This window comes from Bos indicus x Bos taurus, chromosome 12 (assembly GCF_003369695.1).
Source record: "Bos indicus x Bos taurus breed Angus x Brahman F1 hybrid chromosome 12, Bos_hybrid_MaternalHap_v2.0, whole genome shotgun sequence".
Taxonomy (NCBI): domain Eukaryota; kingdom Metazoa; phylum Chordata; class Mammalia; order Artiodactyla; family Bovidae; genus Bos; species Bos indicus x Bos taurus.
This window is the reverse complement of record NC_040087.1, coordinates 11,004,749-11,024,817: the sequence shown is the minus strand read 5'-3', so window position 1 is coordinate 11,024,817 and position 20,069 is coordinate 11,004,749. Positions and strand designations below refer to the sequence as shown.

At 40.9% G+C, this 20,069-nt stretch overlaps 2 protein-coding genes across 5 annotated transcripts in view; both read left to right on the top strand.

The window, feature by feature from the left end:
• ELF1 (E74 like ETS transcription factor 1) overlaps positions 1–20,069 on the top strand; it is an 86,144-nt gene that overhangs the window by 28,583 nt on the left and 37,492 nt on the right. The window lies entirely within an intron of this gene.
• LOC113902177 (molybdopterin synthase sulfur carrier subunit-like) lies at positions 12,963–13,678 on the top strand. Its single transcript, XM_027557122.1, has one exon. It carries the CDS (start codon positions 13,241–13,243, stop codon positions 13,505–13,507), a length of 267 nt encoding a protein of 88 aa, XP_027412923.1. The 5' UTR covers positions 12,963–13,240; the 3' UTR covers positions 13,508–13,678.

The window sequence follows — 20,069 nt, the reverse complement described above, 5'->3', positions numbered from 1 at the left end:
AAGATGCCATTAACTATGTGATATGTAACTTTTTGAACGAATGTCTAAAGGAAAGAATAATATATATACATACCAACCTATATACAGAAGTTATTTTTAAGATACAAATGGAAGAATGCAATATCTTTTTTGTGACTTATTTTCACTTAAGTATTACAAATACTTGCGTGTACCTACGCCAGCACTACGTCATTTGTTTTTCTACATAGTGGACGGATCATAATTTATCTTACCAGTATTTGATCATGGACAATTAGCTAGTCCCAGTATTTTGCTATTATATTATATATGAATATCCTGGTTTGGGAGGCAGTAAACTTATAATTGGAGAAGGCAATGGCACCCCACTCCAGTACTCTTGCCTGGAAAATCCCATGGATGGAGGAGCCTGGTGGGCTTGCAGTCCATGGGGTCGCTGAGGGTCGGACACGACTGAGCGACTTCCCTTTCACTTTTCACTTTCATGCCTTGGAGAAGGAAATGGCAACCCACTCCAGTGTTCTTGCCTGGAGAATCCCAGGGACGGGGGAGCCTGGTGGGCTGCCGTCTATTGGGTCACACAGAGTCGGACACGACTGAAGTGACTTAGCAGTAGTAAACTTATAATGGTTAAGAGCTCAGATACTGAAGTCAGAGCACCTGGATTTGAATTCTTGCTCCATTGCTTATTACCTCTGTGACTTTGGGCAAGTTACTTAACTTCTCTGTGTCTTAGTTTCCTTATCTGCAAGAGGGAGATGATAATAACAGACTTGATTCTAAAGGTAGAGTTATTATGAAAATTAAATGAGTCGATACACATAAAGTTCTTAGAACCATGCCTAGCATATAGTAATACTAACTGAGCCATATCATTTCATTATTACACACGTGTGTTCACATGTATGTATAGTATATCTTTATACACTTGTATGACTATTTCTGTAGTTGATTTTAAAAAGTAGAATTACTGAGTTTACTAAAAGTATAAGCTAAACGTACTACCAAATCATTCTTGAGAAAGCTGTATCAGTTTCTGCTACCATAACAGTTCAGTTCAGTTGCTCAGTCATGTCCGACTCTTTGTGACCCCATAAACAGCAGCATTCCAGGCCTCCCTGTCCATCACCAACTCCAGGAGCTTGCTCAAACTCATGTCCATCGAGTCGGTGATGCCATCCAACCATCTGATCCTCTGTTGACCCCTTCTCCTCCTGCCTTCAGTCTTTCCCAGCATTAGGGTCTTTTCAAATGAGTCGGCTCTTCGCATGAGGTGGCCAAAGTATTGGAGTTTCAGCTTCAACATCAGTCCTTCCAATGAACATTCGGAACTGATTTCCTTTAGAATGGACTGGTTGGATCTCCTTGCTGTCCAAGGGACTCTGAAGAGTCTTCTCCAACACCACAGTTCAAAAGCATCAATTCTTTGGTACTCAGCTTTCTTTATGGTCCAACTCTCACATCCATACATGACTATTGGAAAAACCATAGCTTGGACTAGACAGACCTTTGTCAGCAAAGGAATGTCTCTGCTTTTTAATATGCTGTCTAGGTTGGTCATAACTTTCCTTCTAAGGAGTGTTTTTAATTTCATGGCTGCAGTCACCGTCTACAGTGATTTTGAATCCCCCCAAAATAAAGTCTGTCACTGTTTCTCCATCTGTTTGCCATGAAATGATGGGACTGGATGCCATGATCTTCATTTTCTGAATGTTGAGCTTTAAGTCAACTTTTTCACTCTCTTCTTTCACTTTCATCAAGAGGCTCTTTAGTTCTTTGCTTTCTGCCATAAGGGTGGTGTTGTCTGCATGTCTGAGGTTATTGATATTTCTCCAGGAAATCTTGATTCCAGCTTGTGCTTCATCCAGCCCAGCGTTTCTCATGATGTACTCTGCATGTAAGTTAAATAAGCAGGGTGACAATATACCACCTTGATGTACTCCTTTTCCTATTTGGAACCAGTCTATTGTTCCATGTCCAGTTCTAACTGTTGCTTCCTGACCTGCATACAGATTTCTCAGGAGGCAGGTCAGGTGGTCTGGTATTCCCATCTCTAAGAATACCATAACAGTATATCACTAATAAATCTGTTCTTCTTTTCGGTCAGTCTTTTGGGTGAAAATTACATTTTTCCATTTAATTTGCATTGACTACTAGTAGTGGGCTGCCGTCTATGGGGTCACACAGAGTCGGACATGACTGAAGCGACTTAGCAGCAGCAGCAGCAGCAGCAACAGTGAGGTTATGCGATGTTCCATTAACTTTATTGATTGTTCACGTGAATTTTCTTTGAATTGCTAATGTCCTTTTGCCTGGTAGGAGTTCCTTATATGTTCTGAATTTACATCAGTGTCACTGTCTTCTAACTCATTACACAGTTAACGGGTAACTCCCTTTTAGTGACACACAGTGTGCATATATCGTCCAAATCTGGGCTGTCTTTTAGCCGCATGGTGTCTTGTGCCCTGTGGAAATTTAAAATATTTCCATCATGTGTTAGTTGCTCAGTCACGTCAGACTTTTTGCAGTCCCATGGACCGTAGCCCACCAGGTTCCTCTGTCTGTGGAATTCTCCAGGCAAGAATAGTGGAGTGGGTTGCCATTTCCTTCTGCAGGGGATCTTCCCAACCCAGGGATCAAACCTAGGTCTCCCACACTGCGGGCAGATTCTTTAGAGTTTGAGCCACCAGAGACGCCTATTTATATCATAAAATTTACCAATTTGGGGGGTGGTTTTTCTTTAGGCAAGCTTTACTTACCCCTAACACTATTGACTAGTCTTTTTATGTTTTATGGGTTTAATGCCTTCGTCCATATGAAAACTGCTTTTATAGGATGCAAGGTATAGGAATGTGACAAGTCTCCTCACCTACAAATGGGGATATTGGCTCTTCACCATTTACTGAGTTTTATGATTTCTACACTAAGACTGCTGCTCTTGTTATATACTAAATTACCATATGTATAGACTAGTTTTGAACTTGTCTAGTGTATTTTATTACATTTACCTGTTTTGTATTGTGCCAATATCACGTTGCTTTTTATTAGTATCACTTCATAGGTTTGATATCTTTTCAGATATTCTTCCTCCCCTTCCAAAAATTGGGGTAGAGTTTTGAATGAATTTTAGGACTGACTTGTTAAGTTATATAGTTCTATTGGGATTTTGACTTTTCAAAGTTAAAAAATATTTGTGTCTTTAAAATAATTTGCTCTATTTTTTGATCCTATATTGGCTTAATTTGTTGATCTTTATAAAATCACTGTTTTGAAGGCACCAGATGAGAATATATTTCCTGCTTTTAGTTATGGTTTGTGGTTATTAGTGTATTTGTCTAAAGAAACTGACACCATTAATGTGTGGTTGCGACCACCTTGATCATTTCCCCTTATATCAATTCCTACTCTTTTCAGAATTGCATGGAAGGATTCCTTTGGGCAAGGATGAAGAAGGGGGTATTGGAAAGGAAATACCAATATTGTGGATCCTGACAAGCCATATATTTATTTTTTAATTAATGTATTTAATTGGATAATTACAATACTGTGATGGGTTTTTTTTCATGTATGCGTCAGCATGAATCAGCCACAGGTGTTCTCCCCCCGCCCCTTCTTGAACCCACCTCCTCCTTCCCTCCCCACCTTATCCCTTTGGGTTTCCCTGGAGTACTAGTTTTGGGTGCCCTGCTTCATGCGTTGAACTTGGCAGCAGCCATCTGTTTCACATATGGTAATATACATGTTTCAGTGCTTTTCTCTCAAGTCATCCCACCCTCACCTTCTCCCACTGAGTCCAAAAGTCTGTTCTTCACATCTGTGTCTCCTTTGCTACCCTGCATGTAGGATCGTTGTTACTGTATTTCTAAATTCCATATATATACATTAATATACAGTATTTCTGACAAGCCATTTAGAAGTGTATTCTTGCCGTCTGTTCCAAGCTAGGTCTGTTTGTTCAGTGAGATAAGGTACTTCTGTGGGATAGCCACACCATCAGTAGTGAATTACAGTATACTTTTATTTGAAGGTGCCTTGTTTGACCTTATTGAACAGGTATGTTTTCCTGGTGAATGTATGAGAATAAAAAGAAAGCTGAAGGTAGCGGACATAAGTTTCTAAGGAGAAGGAAAATTGACTATAAGCTCAAATATTCTGGAAGTTAATTGTGTGAAAAACAGCTGGTAGTTTAATGCTTTTTATAACTTTGATATATTAATTACACTTTGGTTTTTTAGTTGTTGGTTCTAAAAGTAGAATTTAGCATATAATAGTTATTTGTGCTTAATAGATTTAGCTCCACCAGGGAGAAGGTTGGTGACATGCTAGGGAAAATGAAACAAATATTTTTATAAAATCCCATCTGTGAAAGAACACGGCCTTATGGCTTTCATTCTTAGGGTATAAACTAGTGTGGTCTGACTGCTGATTCCCAGAGGCTAAAGGATAAACAGTGCTTGCTGTCTTTTCACCAAGCTTCCCATTAATTCTCATGCAGTGTTTCGGAATCACTATTCAGTGTAACTTCCCTGGGGCTCAGATGGTAAAGAATCAGCCTGGAGACATGGGTTCGATCCCTGGGTCAGGAAGATCCCCTGGAAGAGGAAATGGCAACCCACTCCAGTCAATTCTTGCCTGGAAAATTCCACAGACAGTGGACCCTGGTGGGCTACAGTCCACGGGGTCGCGCAGAGTTGGGCACGACTGAGTGACTAACACTTTCATACACAGTGCAGCAGAGGTGAGCCCAAAATGCTGTGGATACAGATGAGGGAGCCTTGGACTGCACTGCAACTTTGGGAAAGCTTCCCTGTGGAAATTACGTTTGGTGAGCTGGATCTTGAAGGAAGATCTCATTTATTTGACAGATGAAGAAGAGGAAATGTTTCAAAAGAGTAGAATATACCAAAACTTTTGATAGATTTCTCTTGACTGTATAATCAATCTAAAAATCTTAACTTTCGGTTAGAAGCTTTTCATAGTGCGACTGTTTCAGGCTCTTTTCTTTCTTGTACTGTGTTAATTTTGCCAACCCACTGTATAATTTTCTCAATTGCCTTCCTGCTTCCCCACTGTTTGTCCTTCCACATCCATACCTGTTACCTGTTCTAAATTCTAACCATCTTTCAGAATCTTAGGACAAAACCTACTTTTTCTGGGAGCTTAACCTAAAATAATCTCTTAAGTGATTAACAAGTTTATTCTGTTATTCCTGCATGACTTAGTGTCATCGTCATACATTTGCCATGTTAAATTTTTTATATATACATTAACTTCCCAGATAAGTGCTACTTGAAGAAAGGGCTGCCTTCCCCTCTTGGTAGTCTCCATGCCTTTAAAATAATTTATATGAAGCACAAGCTGAAATCAAGGTTGCCAGGAGAATTATCAATAACCTCAGATGTTCAGATGACACCACCCTTATGGCACAAAGTGAAGAGGAATTAAGGAGCCTCTTGATGAAAGTGAAAGAGGAGTGTGAAAAAGCTGGCTTAAAACTCAACATTCAAAAAACTAAGATCGTGGCATCCGGTTCCATCACTCCATGGCAAATAGATGGAGAAACAATGGAAACAGTGACATACTTTATTTTTGGGGGCTCCAAAATCACTGCAGATGGTGACTGCAGCCATGAAATCAAAGGACACTTCCTTCTTGAAAGAAAAGTTATGGCCAACTTGGACAGCATATTAAAAAGCAGACCTTTGCTTTCAAAGGTCCATCTAGTCCAAGCTATGGTTTTTTTAGTAGTCATGTATGGATGTGAGATTTAGACGATTTAGACTATAATGAAAGCTGAGCACTGAAGAATTGGTGCTTTTGAGCTGTGGTGCTGGAGAAGACTCTTGAGAGTCCCTTGGACTGCAGGGAGATCCATCCAGTCCATTCTGAAGGAAATCAGTCCTGAATATTCATTGGAAGGACTGATACTGAAGCTGGAGCTTCAGTACTTTGGCCACCTGATGAGAAGAACTGACTCAATTGGAAAAGATCCTGATGCTGGGAAAGATTGAAGGCAGGAGGAGAAGGGGACAACAGAGGATGAGATGGTTGGATGGCATCACTGACTTAATGGACATGAGTTTGAGCCAGCTCCTGGAGTTGGTGATGGACAGGGAGGCCTGGCATGCTGCAGTCCATGGGGTTGCAAAGAGTTGGACACGACTGAGTGACTGAACTGATAATACATTGATTGGCTGAGTGGTCTTAAAGGTTTTTCTTCTCTTAATCCTATTGGCAAAATGATGTGGGCTATCTATGTATGTTTCTGTTATGGCCCTTATTGCATCAGAAAGCCTTTGAATGAAAGGTGATATCTTGCCCCACAGCTCTCTTGACTACAATTTTTTTCCCCCCTGGGACCTGTTTGTCCACATTCTCACTTAGTGCATGGGCAGTGTGGCGTGTCAGCACCATTCTGAGACCAGAAGCAAATATTCATGGAGTTTTTTTTTGTTTTCTGAAAATGTATTTGGAACTATTCTGTTAAATGTGTTTAGTGAAAGCCACCTCATATAACTTTTGTTATTGAAATTATCAATAAGTAAGTATCCATTGAAAGTTTTCATATTTCTTGAGATACTCATTCAAGTTGTAGAGAAGGAGTTTTTGACATGATTGTGTCTTGAGAATAAGGTCATATTTTGTTCACTGAGAAAAGTATAGATCACGTCAACCTGCCATTTTTTAGTTGCAATGGTAAAATTCTGTTAAGCCAGGAAGTTAGTTTACCTTCGAGTAGAAGGAATGTGTTGACAGTGTTCCGTGTGTAGCTTGTTCAGCACCAGTGTTGTGGAGGCAGGAAGTTGAAATCATGTTACTAACCTGTACATGGATAGATAGATCCTCTGTTATTTACTTAGAGTTCCAGGTATACCAACTGCTCTGTCTGTTCCTGTCATCCTCATTCTTAATCTTGGCAGTTCACATTTATCAGATACATTAAAAGTTTGACCATCTGTAAAACTAACATACAGAGATCGCTTGTTTCTTTTTAAAAAGTTTTTCTTTTTTGGCGGCACTGAGCCTTCATTGCTTTGCATGAGCTTTCTCAAGTTGCGGCAAGTGGGGCTCCTCTTGTTGCAGTGTGTGGGCTTCTCATTATGGTCATTTCTCTTGTTGCAGAGCTCAGGCTCTGGATGCATGGGCTTCAGGAGTTGCAGTTCCTGGGCTCTAGAGCACAGGCTCAGTAGTTGAGGCACACGGGCTTAGTTGCTCCACAGCATTTGGAGTCTTCCCCGACCAAGGATTGAACCTGCCTGCACTGGCAGGCGGACTCTCATCCACTGTGCCACCAGCGATGTTGATTGCTTGTTCTGTACATTTTGCAAAGCCTTTATCAAAGGGGTTATGCAATAGAGCCCCCAGTGACAAGCCTTATTATCTTTTGGAAAAGTCTGACTTTGAATAAGGCAGATTATGTGAAGGGCCAGCCCTACCCGTGGCCTGGAGTTTGGCCTGTCTTACCTCCCTACCAACTATTGGCAGCAAGAAAGCTGATAGTTGGTAAGAAAGAAGAGTTAGTGAGGGGAGTAGGAACTTATTACTCTCTTTTGCAGAGGTTTCCTCTAAATGTCCTCCAACCATCACACTGAGGCCCTGTGACAACGTCTTAAAATGAATATGGATGAGATCATTGTATAGGGTAGGACATGGACCAGTTTGGCTCCAGAAGCATTCAGTTTTGAATTTTAGTAACTGATGTTCACTAGCATTTTGCTCTGCATACTCTCCTATGTGCTTTGCATAGATTATCCTATTTAATCCTTACAACAATCTTTGAAATACGTATTCTGATTCTTCCTTTACAGAAGGGTAAGTGAGGCTCAGAGGAGAGCAACTTGCCTATAAATACTAAAGCCGGGAGTTGCAAGGCAGCTTGTGCCTTACACAACTGTATTTGGATAACGTCAGCCCGTGATACACATAAATGGTAAAAAAAAAAAAAAAAAAGGTAGTTTTAAATGTGGAAAAATTATATTTTGCATTTTTTATATTAGCAAAAGGAAAATGTTATTCATTCTATTTGATAACAGGGATTTCTTCAGTTTTGCCTTTTTTTTTTTTGGCTGCACCACCTGCCTAGTTCAGTTCAGTTCAGTCGCTCAGTCATGTCGGACTCTTTGCGACCCCATGAATTGCAGCACGCCAGGCCTGTCCATCACCAACTCCCAGAGTTCACTCAAACTCACGTCCATTGAGTCGGTGATGCCATCCAGCCATCTCATCCTCTGTCGTCCCCTTCTCCTCCTGCCCCCAATCCCTCCCAGCATCAGGGTGTTTTCCAATGAGTCAACTCTTCACATCAGGTGGCCAAAGTACTGGACTTTCAGCTTCAGCATCATTCCCTCCAAAGAAATCCCAGGGCTGGTCTCCTTCAGAATGGACTGGTTGGATCTCCTTGCAGTCCAAAGGACTCTCAAGAGTCTTCTCCAACACCACAGTTCAAAAGCATCAATTCTTCATTGCTCAGCTTCCTTCACAGTCCAACTCTCACATCCATACACGACCACAGGAAAAACCATAGCCTTGACTAGGTGGACCTTTGTTGGCAAAGTAATGTTTCTGCTTTTCAATGTGCTATCTAGGTTGGTCATAACTTTTCTTCCAAGGAGTAAGCGTCTTTTAATTTCATGGCTGCAGTCACCATCTGCAGTGATTTTGGAGCCCAAAAAATAAAGTCTGACAGAGGGATCTTAGTTTCCTGACCAGGAATTGAACCCAGGCCCTTGGTAGTGAAAACGCAGAGTCCTAACCACCAGGGACTCCCTGGACCACCAGGCAATTCCCTAAAAAACAGTTTAATAGAGATATAACTTATATGCCATATAATTTACCTATTTAAAATGTGTAATTCAGTGGCTTTTAGTATGTAAACAGAGCTGTGCATCCATCACCATAACCAACTTTGGTACATTTTTTTTACCTCCAAAAGAAGCCTGTACTCATTCATGCGGTATTCTTCCCTCCATGTCCCCCCCCTCCATTGGCAACCACTAATCTGCTTTTTGTCTCTGTGGATTTGACTCTTCTGCACATTTCTATAAGTGGCATGCAGAGTGTGGTCTCCTATGACTGACTGCTTTCACTTAGTAGAGTGTAGAGTTCATCCCTGTTGTAGCATCGATCAGTACCGCCTTCTTTTTGTTACTGAATAATGCTCCATTGTATTGTTAATACTATGTTGCAGTTATACACTTTATATACCTTTCAGAAGAATGCTGTTTTTTCAGTGAGGTTTGTGTTCTGTGTTCTGTTTGTGTTTGCATCAGATTTGTGTGTGTGTGTGTGTGTGTGTATGACAGAGAGAGAGAGAAAGAATAGAATTAGCAATCTCTGATCTCCCAGAAAGTAAGTACTCTGTCACCCAGAGCTGCCTTGCTGAGTAAATAGTACCTCTTTGATGTAACTCAGTTTATCTATATAATCTTGAAATTTTTTGCCCCCTTTCTATTTCACTTAACACATAATGCATATAGAATAAGACATATAAGCAGATGGTATTACTGTGTTACTGGCCTTTCCCTTTTTTAAAGCCATTGTCATCTTCAAGACTATTTGGAGATTATTGATGAAGATAATGTCCTTGATTTAGTGAAGTAAAAAGAAAACTGATTGTTAAAGGTTTGTTAAAATGTGAATTTAGCAAAGCGATGCCCCTAATAATGTTCATAAATCTAATATGCCTGATATTAAATAAGTAGAATACAGGCAGAATTTTTTTGAACACAGTAACCAGAATTCTTAATATTATGCCATTATTTTCTTGGAAAGAAGAATTGTGATGACCAGCGATCTATCTATATAATCTGTTCCCACCTCTTGTCAATGAAGAGTCTTTGTGATGTGACATCAAGAGTATCAACTTGGAAACGGGGCTCCGCCACTTACTGTGTGACTTGAGACGAGATTTTAAATTGCACTGAACTCTGATTTCCTCTTCCAAAAGTGAAAGCTATGTCCCAAGATTATGAGCTTTAAATGTTTACGTAAAACATTTAGTCAGAGCCTGGCACAAAGGACACAGTCAGTGAATGTGGTGGTTGCCGTGTTAATGGCCTGAGGTAAATAACAGAGAAGCCTTGAAGTTTGTCGTGTTGCACTCTGAGCTCTCTGTCACTCAGTTGTCTTGGATGAGGGAGGAAGCGAAGGCAGTTTCTATGACTTGAATACCAGACAAATTCATGCACTCTGTTTTTATAAAAAATGTTTTCTGATTTTTTCTTTGATACTTGAATATGACTGATGTGTTTCTAGGATAAGCCAATAAATTTGTCATTCAGGATTTTAAAAATCTGGTAGATTCATTCTGTAGGGGAGCACTGTCCTTTGACATTGTAACATGTTAAGTTTCTTTTGACATAGTGTGATCTGGAATTGTTCAGTGACTAATTTCTGTCATTGTCTGTGATCAGCTAGTGTCACATTTCATTCTTAGTTTCGTTGTAGCCAAACTACTATGTTTGCAAATGTTGTGCTTCATTTTATTTTATGAATTATGCGGATGTAAGAGTCTTGTCAAGCTTCATCTTTTAGAAGTAGAAATTACCTCTTTAAATATGATTATACTTAAATTCTTTGAGTTATATGGAATCTGCATATTTTGAACATTTATCAGTCCAGTAGTGACTGTTGTGATGTTGCCTAGTTAGTTTGCAAGTAAATATTTAAACCTGGTTAAAACTTACTGCTGCTGCTCAGTCGCTTCAGTCATGTCCGACTCTGTGCGACCCCATAGACGGCAGTCCACCAGGCTCCCCCGTCCTTGGGATTCTCCAGGCAAGAACACTGGAGTGGGTTGCCATTTCCTTCTCCAATGCGTGAAAGTGAAAAGTGAAAGTGAAGTCGCTCAGTCGTGTCTGACTCTTCTTGACTCCATGGACTGCAGCCCACCAGGCTCCTCCGTCCATGGGATTTTCCAGGCAAAAGTACTGGAGTAGGGTGTCACTGCCTTCTACACCTCCCAAAATTTACCTTTTTTTGGTTAAACCCAATTTTGTAAAATTGACTCTGTTCATACTTAGCTAGCTACACACACACACACAGATGATACACACACATACACAGATAACATACCCCCCGCCAGTATATTAAACTTTTTAAGAGGGCACTCTAGTTAAAAAAAAAAACAAAACCTAAGGTTGTTTTCAATTATTATTTTACTTTTTTCAAGATTCATGGCCAAATTGTAATTTATCCTGGCTGAAGAGAAAACTCTGGGCAAAGACTAAATAAGGCCAATTGTCATGAAAGACCTAAAAAAATGAGATTAGACCTAGCTAAGTCAGCTTCACAGGGGTTTACAGTGAAATTTAAAACATTATCTTGGGGAAGTCTGGAGAAAAGAACATTTTACTTAGACCTTTCTAGTTTTCATGGTGCTGTGCAAGAGAAAAGGCTTCTTTAGAAACACTCATGTCTACTAGAGCCAACAGAAATAACTAATTTTTTCAGCTGGAGCTCTAACGCAGTGTACATTAGGAAATATGTGTGTGTGTGTGTATGTGTGTGTGTATTTACAACCCATACTTTAGCTGTGATGAAACTTTCATTATGACTGTGATTTATCTGTAGGATCCTGTACTTGTAGTCTACCAGTGATTAAGCTTGTGGACTCTGGAGTCAGATTGCCTGGGTTCAGATTTCAGCTCTGCCTCTGGCTGACAAGTGTCAGCAGGACAGCAGCACAGTGTTGTGGGGGTAACTGGCATGAGCCATATGAAGTACTTAACATAGTAACTGTTTTCATCATCATCATCACCACCCTTACCACCTTCATATTAAGAATATCATTTTATTTTTTATTCTAGTTTATCATTTAGTGACGAGCTCTCAAAGATAGAAACTGGAGGATACTTTTTACACAGCATCATAATGAGTTTCTTTTTAATCAGACTAAGGAAGGACTTTGACTATGGTAATTATTACCAGGAATTTGAATCATTTTTCCCTTGTACAAAGCCACTGGCTATAATGTAATATTTATCTACATCATGATATAGAAGGTACATAATTATAAAGAAACTAGGACATTGGAGAAGTGAGGGGACTGATTGAAGCATGTACTGGGACTTCCCGGGTAGTCCAGTAGTTCAGACTTGACCTTCCAATGCAGCGGGTACAGGTTCGATCCCTGGTTGGGGAGTCGTGTGCGTGCTAAGTTGCTTTAGTCATGTCTCACTCTACTGACTGTAGCTCGTCAGGCTCCTCTGCTCATAGGATTCTCCAGGCAAGAATACTGGAGTGGGTTGCCTTGCCCTCCTCCAGAGGATCTTCCCAACCCAGGGATCGCACCCACGTCTCTTGCATCTCCTGCATTGGCAGGTGGGTTCCTTACCACTAGTGCCACCTGGGAAGCACTAGATCCCACATACCTTGTGGCCAAAACATAAAACAGAAGCAATATTGTAACAGGTTCAATAAAAGACTTTAAAAATGGCCCACATTAAAAAAAAAAAATCTTTAAAAGAAGCATGTATTAAAATTTTGGGCCCTGATGTTGCTTTGGATATTAATCTCTGTGCCAGGAAAACATTACCTGTTGTATTGTAAAGTGTAAAAATAACACTGCCTAACTTTTGGTAGGGGTCTATATAGCTTACAAAGTCTTCTCCACATACACTTCGATTCTCACAAATCACCCTGTGATATAGTGCTTTTTGCATTTTCTCTAGTAGACTATCATCTTGAATTTATTATTGGATAACCAGAAGAACTATATTCGGAGGAGGCAATGGCACCCCACTCCAGTACTCTTGCCTGGAGAGTGTCCCATGGATGGAGGAGCCTGGTGGGCTACAGTCCATGGGGCCGCTAAGAGTCGGACACGACTGAATGACTTCACTTTCACTTTTCACTTTCATGCATTGGAGGAGGAAATGGCAACCCACTCCAGTGTTCTTGCCTGGAGAATCCCAGGGACGGCAGAGCCTGGTGGGCTGCCGTCTATGGGGTCGCACAGAGTCGGACACGACTGGAGCGACTTAGCATCAGCAGCAGCAGCAGAACCATATAGATTTCCAGAGCAGGGTTACAGAGGTACCCAGAGTTGTGTTCAAAATAACCTGGCTTATTTACTAAGGTTATCTGGATTCCTATTCTGATTTAATAGCATCCTTTTAGAATGTGGATAGTTTGCCTTATTATCCACTTATTTATTTCCTTATTAATTTTTTGACAGAACTTGATTTGTTGGTTTATATTTCTATTAAGAGATGATACAGGCTTCCACAGCTGGGATACCGGGGGAGACTTCCCTGGCGGGATGGTCCCCCGGGGCCAGGTGGAAGTGTTGTATTTTGCAAAAAGTGCTGAAATAGCAGGAATTCACTCAGAGACCATTTCTGTGCCACAAGAAATAAAAGCATTGCAGCTGTGGAATGAGATAGAAACACGCCATCCAGGATTGGCTGATGTCACAAATCAGGTGATATTTGCTGTTCGTCAAGAATATGTCGAGCTTGGAGATCAGCTCCTCCGGCTTCAATCAGGAGACGAAATTGCCATTATCTCTCCCATTAGTGCAGGGTAGTGCTTTTGAGCCACCTGGAAAAGATATGAATGAAGTTGAAGAGAAATCTAAAGATATAATAAAATTCATACCTGAGAAGCTTTCAGTAGATGAAGTCTCACAGCTGGTGATTTCTCCACTCTGTGGCGCAATATCCCTATTTGTTGGGACTACAAGAAATAATTTTGAAGGGAAAAAAGTCATTAGCTTAGAGTATGAAGCATATCTACCAATGGCAGAAAATGAGATAAGAAAAATTTGTCGTGACATTAGACAGAAATGGCCAAACACACAGCAGTGTTTCATCGACTTGGCTTGGTTCCAGTGACAGAAGCAAACGTTACCATTGCTGTGCCCTCAGCCCACAGGGGAGAAGGCAGTGGCACCCCACTCCAGTACTCTTGCCTGGAAAATCCCATGGACGGAGGAGCCTGGTAGGCTGCAGTCCATGGGGTCGCTAAGAGTCAGACACGACTGAGCGACTTCACTTTGACTTTTCACTTTCATGCATTGGAGGAGGAAATGGCAACCCACTCCAGTGTTCCTGCCTGGAGAATCCCAAGGACGGGGGAGCCTGGTGGGCTGCCGTCCATGGGGTCACACAGAGTCGGACATGACTGAAGCGACTTAGCAGCAGCAGCAGCAGCAGCAGCCCACAGGGCTGCATCCCTTGAAGCTGTGAGCTATGCCATTGATGCTTTAAAAGCCAGGGTGCCCATATGGAAAAAGGAAATGTATGAAGAATCATCATCATCTTGGAAAAGAAACCAAGAATGCTTTTGGGCAACCAGTGATTAAACCACTTAGGTTTTTAGAGCCCTAAAATTTAAACTTGGTAAATTCTTATCTTTGATCATATTTCCATTCTTCTTCTCTAGAAGATAGTTTAATGAGGCTTATCTCTTATGTTGTATCGGTGGAACAAAAGAGAGGAGAAAAGAAAGCAAAATAAATGAGTGTTTAGGACAAGGGCTTATATGGGAACTAGAGACAGAGGAAAGAACGGCTTTAGGGGAAAAAATGGAAGAATAATTTAAATGTGAGGAATGATGCCTGTGGTGGACAAACAGTTATATGACTGAGTTCCAGTTGTAATTTGACTCACACTGAGGGGTCGCCCCTCATCAGTGACTATCTCAAACTGCCCCCTCTGTCCCCACTCCTGCCCCTAGCACCCTGTCCCTACCCTCTTGCCCCTATGCCCAGCGATATTGTTGTCAGGGATGCATTTTGGGAATGTTGGAAGAACTGAAAGTTATAAAAAGTCCTTATCAGATACTCTTGATATATTTTTAGAATTTATATATTTTAAAAATAAGCTAAATACGATTTTAAAGGTTTAAAAAAAGGTACAGAACTGTGTAGGAATTTTATACACAGCTTGAGCTAGTGCATTGAAATATTTTTAAATTTTTACAATGTGCAATAGTGATCAATATTTGGTAATTTGTTTAAAATGAAAATGTACTAGTAACAACAACCTGAAGAAATTGCCAGGGAACAATCTCCATATGCATAAAACTGGTAGCCCCGAAGAGTTTTTGGTGCATGAGTTATCTTAAACTTTAGTGAATCATTTAAACAGTTTCAAGTCAAAGAGAGAAGTTCCCTAATTCGTTTTTAACCTGGCAAAACATATGCATGCACACATGACCAGTATGCTAATTTCAAGATGGGTGTTTGTCGAACCATATGAAAGTGTTCATCGCTCAGTCATGTCCAACTCTTTGTGACCCCATGGACTGTAGCCCGCCAGGCTCCTCTGCCCATGGGATTTTCCAGGCAAGAGTACTCGAGTGGTAAGCCATTTCCTCCTCCAGGGGATCTTGTCGACTCAGGGATGGAACCCGGGTCTCCCGCATTGCAGGCAGATTCTTTACTGTCTGAGCTGCCAGGGAAGCCCATCTAACTATATAAAGTGCTGTTTATTGTCTCTTAGCTTTACAGGTTCTGTAGGCAGTGTGCATTTTCTCTTTTGATCCTCACAACACACTGTGTACAGTACGGCAACTGATTTTCCTTTTCTGACTAAAGAGCGTCTTTGTAGAGAGGCATCTCTGGAGGAATGAAGGGTATGTTTGCCCAGAAACACAGCTGTAAAGTGACAGCACCTGCACTGGAGTTGAGTCTTTGACTTGAGAAAGTCCAGAGGCGTAACCTATATCAGAGATAAAAAGGAACCTTGAAGGAAAAAAAGAATCTGGAAGAATATTAAGTAGGTAGCCTTTTATAGGATTACACTTGTGATAAGTAGGATTTTTGCTTTTCCCCCAGTACATTTAAGTATTAAAAAATTTAAAAACTAGATTTATGCACTACACTTTCAGTCAGGAAAACTTTATGGATTAGACCAGTGTGTGGTGCACTGCAGCTCCCTAAGACTTGCTGCCTGGTTGCTAAAACAGCTTTTCCTTTTCTTTTAAAATGAGACTAGAAGGGTTCAGTTCCTATAAAGAGAGCTTGAGTCAGTCAACAGAAGTGTTTCAATTGCAGATAATGAAGCTGTTCTAATGACAGACTTTGAAAGTATGCTGAGAATCTGGCTGTGAAGAATCCTTTTCCAAGGACTTATTGCTGAGTCCCAGAGACCAGTTGCACAATCCTGGCTTGTTTTATGTGCATCAGTTCCTGAAAACATTTAAAATGCACTTTGGAAATTGGTAACAGTGGAAGTTATTGGGGATGGGAAACTATATAGAAAGGGCAATGGTGATGTTTTATACTCTTGGAATACAGGTATGTTCATATATTAATCTATCCCCTAAAATAGTATTTTTTTATTTTATTCTTGGCTGTGCTGGGCTGGATGCAGGCTTTCTCTAGTTGGAGTGTGAGGGCTTCTCATTGCAGTGGCTTCTCTTGTTACCAAGCACAGGCTGTAAGGCACGCGGGCTGGAGTAGTTGCTTTCATGGGCTCCAGAGCACAGGCTCACTAGTTGTGGCCCATGGGCTCAGTTGCTCCATGGCACGTGGGATCTTCCCAGACCAGGGATCAAACCCACGCTTGGCAGGAGATCAAACCCTGTATTGGCAGGAGAATTCTTATCCACTGCATCACCAGAGAAGTCCTCCAGAATAATTTAAAAAAATATACCATGGGAGCTTGTATAAAGGATTATGATTTTGACTCATTTTGTTCCCCAGTCACCCTAATTTTGTGCATGTGTATTCACCAAGATGTGCTGTGGCTAAAGGTTTTCTTGCATTTTGTTGCGTTCCGTAGGAGGGGATGAAGAAAGGTTACTCCAGTGTTTGGCCTGCTCTCAAGTCTCCTCCCCCCTAGCTGCACTCCTTTCACCTCTCTGGGACGACAGTGCTCAGAGCTGAGGGAACTAGAGAATACTGAGTTGAAGACATTTTCAAGTTTTGTTTCTCCTAGCATATGAACCTCTGCTCTTTAAACTTTTTATTGGAGTATAGCATAAACACAAGGATACACGGACTGTAAGTGTGCAGTTTGATAAATTTGCGTAACATGAACACACATATGTATCCAGCTTTTGCTTTTAGTTGAAGCTAAATGTTATTTGCTGGTACTGATAGCCACATTCAGTTCAGTTCAGTTCAGTCGCTCAGCCGTGTCTGACTCTTTGCGACCCCATGAATCGCAGCACGCCAGGCCTCCCTGTCCATCACCAACTCCCAGAGTTCACTCAGACTCACGTCCATCGAGTCGGTGATGCCATCCAGCCGTCTCATCCTCTGTCGTCCCCTTCTCCTCCTGCCCCCAATCCCTCCCAGCATCAAAGTCTTTTCCAGTGAGTCAACTCTTCGCATGAAGTAGCCAAAGTACTGGAGTTTCAGCTTTAGCATCATTCTTTCCAAAGAAATCCCAGGGCTGATCTCCTTCAGAATGGACTGGTTGGATCTCCTTGCAGTCCAAGGGACTCTCAAGAGTCTTCTCCAACACCACAGTTCAAAAGCATCAATTCTTAGGCTCTCAGCTTTTTTCACAGTCCAACTCTCACATCCATACATGACCACTGGAAAAACCATAGATTATAGTATTTCATGCACTAGTTTTCTGAGAGGACTTATTCTTACCACAAGCAAAACAAAAAGGACTGCCTTGGCTATCCAGTGGTTAAGATTCCATGCTTCCAATGCAGAGGGCTTGGGTTTGATCCCTGGTCAGGGAACTAAGATCCCACATGTGGAGTGTCATGGCCACATTACAAAACAAAACAAAAACCATGCTTGTCAGTGTAAGATTTCAGTAAGTCAATCCCCCACTCACACACACAACAAACAGCTATATTGAGATGCAGTTTACATGTAACAGTGTTAAAGTGTGTACAGTGTGATTTGATTTGTATGTGTGTGCATATATATATGTTTGTGGTAAGTCAAGTTTTAAGAGTGCTTGCTTTTATCTAAATCAAACATTGAAGGATTTTTAATCATCAAGAAGATATATTGAATGCTTAATATATGCCATGCAGTATAAGTGATATATTTACATGTTATTGAATTTTTACAGCTTGAAGATATTCTTATTCTTATTTTAGTTGGACACAAAAACTAAACCCTAGAGAGACTGAATAATTTGCCTGAGTTCAAGCACCCAGGCCACGCTGTACAGTCTGGCCTTAAATAGGGTCATTCTGACTCTAGAGCCTGAGCGCTTAAAGTTACATCCTGTTTTCACTGTGTGTATTTCTGGTGCGTTTGCTGCATGGTAAATATTGTCAGATCCTGTTCTGATAGAGTAAGGTCTCGGGTTTTTGTTTTTTAAATCAAAGGTGAAGGAAGTCATTTCGAAGTGGTGTCTTCATAGGATGAGGCTTCGACAGCATTCTGATCGGAAAAGAGGGCACAGGAATTTCTCTGAAAGAGAGGTTTCTGGAGCAAGTGCACTGTGCTTACTCTGTGTGTTCTTTGAAGTGGCCGCGGAGTGCAGGGGGACACTGAAGGCTGTGGGAGTAGTGGGCCCCCAGCCTGTTCCCGGTATTGCCTCAACTGGAGGCCCAAGAAATGGTACAAGCAACTTGGAAGTGTGCTCATTTTGCATCTTACCTTTGAGAAGGATTGTCTTCATTGGGGAATCTCTTTTCTTTTGACACCGCACACAGGATCGAGCCTGTGGCCCCTGCTGTGGAAGTGCAGAGTCTAAACCTCTAGACTGCCAGGGAAGTCCCTGCTTTGGGGAGATTTTTAAAGACTGTTTTTAATCAGCTTTTCATTTAGGAAAGCATTTGATAGATATTTCATTTTAAGCCGTTTCATAAGGGATCTTGGCAGGATGTTTCACAACAGCCTCTGACAAGACTGAGCTCTGCTGTTGGAGAAGCTTGGCAAACAAGTTCTTTGAAAATTCTTTTGCTTTTTTATATCCCAAAACTTGTTGAATAAACTTAATAATTGAGTTGGAATAGTGATCCATAGTTCCTTAAATATCTGCCTAGGGCTTGGATTGTGGTATACCGAGGAAATAAGCAAGCTCTCTCAGAATAGTACCATACTGCTTAGAGATTGGTATCTTCTCTTTTTTTTAACTTGATGGTATTGCCACATATATCATCACCCACAACAAATAGTCACTGTATAGTGGACACTGTTGAAATTTGGGGAATTGTCTCTCTCCTAACACTTGGTTTGATTTTTATTATTGCTGCTAAAAAAATTATTAATTTTGTTTTCATCACATGTCATAAATTTACCTGAAATTAATAGAAACGGAAACTGGTATTTGCATTTTTCTGTCTGGAGCTGTTAACACTTTCACTAAAGTTGCAAAACAGTCAAAAGTCAATCTATTGTTTGTTGTTGTATTAGTCATTTTATTTCTACTACAGTTTATTACTGTAGTTTAATTTGTTTATGGAAATAGTTGAAGTCGCTCAGTCTGTCGGACTCTTTTGTGACCCTGTGGATTATACAGTCCATGGAATTCTCCAGGCCAGAATACTGGAGTGGGTAACCTTTCCCTTCTCTAGGGGATCTTCCCAACCCAGGGATTGAATCCAGGTCTCCCACATGATAGGCAAATTCTTTACCAACTCTAAGAAGCCTTCCCTCTCTCTTCCCACCCATCATTTGTGATTTGTTTTGATTCTCTTTCAAAAGCAAATAGGAAAGTAATCAGCAAGTGCCAAATAGCAAAAGATCTCATAACATAATAATATAACTGTTTGTCTCTTTGGATTACTAGGAAATCAGACTTTGGCACAAATAATAAGAGTTGACTCAATTTAGGCAGTGCAGTTTATTTTTAAATTTTTAAAAAATTTATGTGAGCACACTGGGTCTCAGTTGCAGCATGTGGACTTTTTAGTTGTTGCACCTGGGCTTGGGCCCAGTTGCCCTGTGGTGTGTGGAATCTTAGTTCCCTGACCAGGGATCGAACCCCTGTCCGCTGCATTGCAAGGCAGTCTTAACCACCAGGGGAAGTCCCAAGAACGCAGTTTAGAATCTTGTAATTCTCAGGAGCAGTGGTTCTGACCTCTGCATTCTCATTGGAATCATCTGAGAAGCTTTGATAACATGCGCTGGTCATATGCTTAGATATTCTGATATATTTGATCCCATATAGGGTAAGGTACTGATATTTTTAGATGTTTCTCAGTGTATAGTCAGGGTTGAT

What these genes read in the sequence shown, in the direction of transcription:
- LOC113902177 (XM_027557122.1), top strand. Translation starts at nt 13,241, where the DNA reads ATGGTCCCCCGGGGCCAGGTGGAAGTGTTGTATTTTGCAAAAAGTGCT.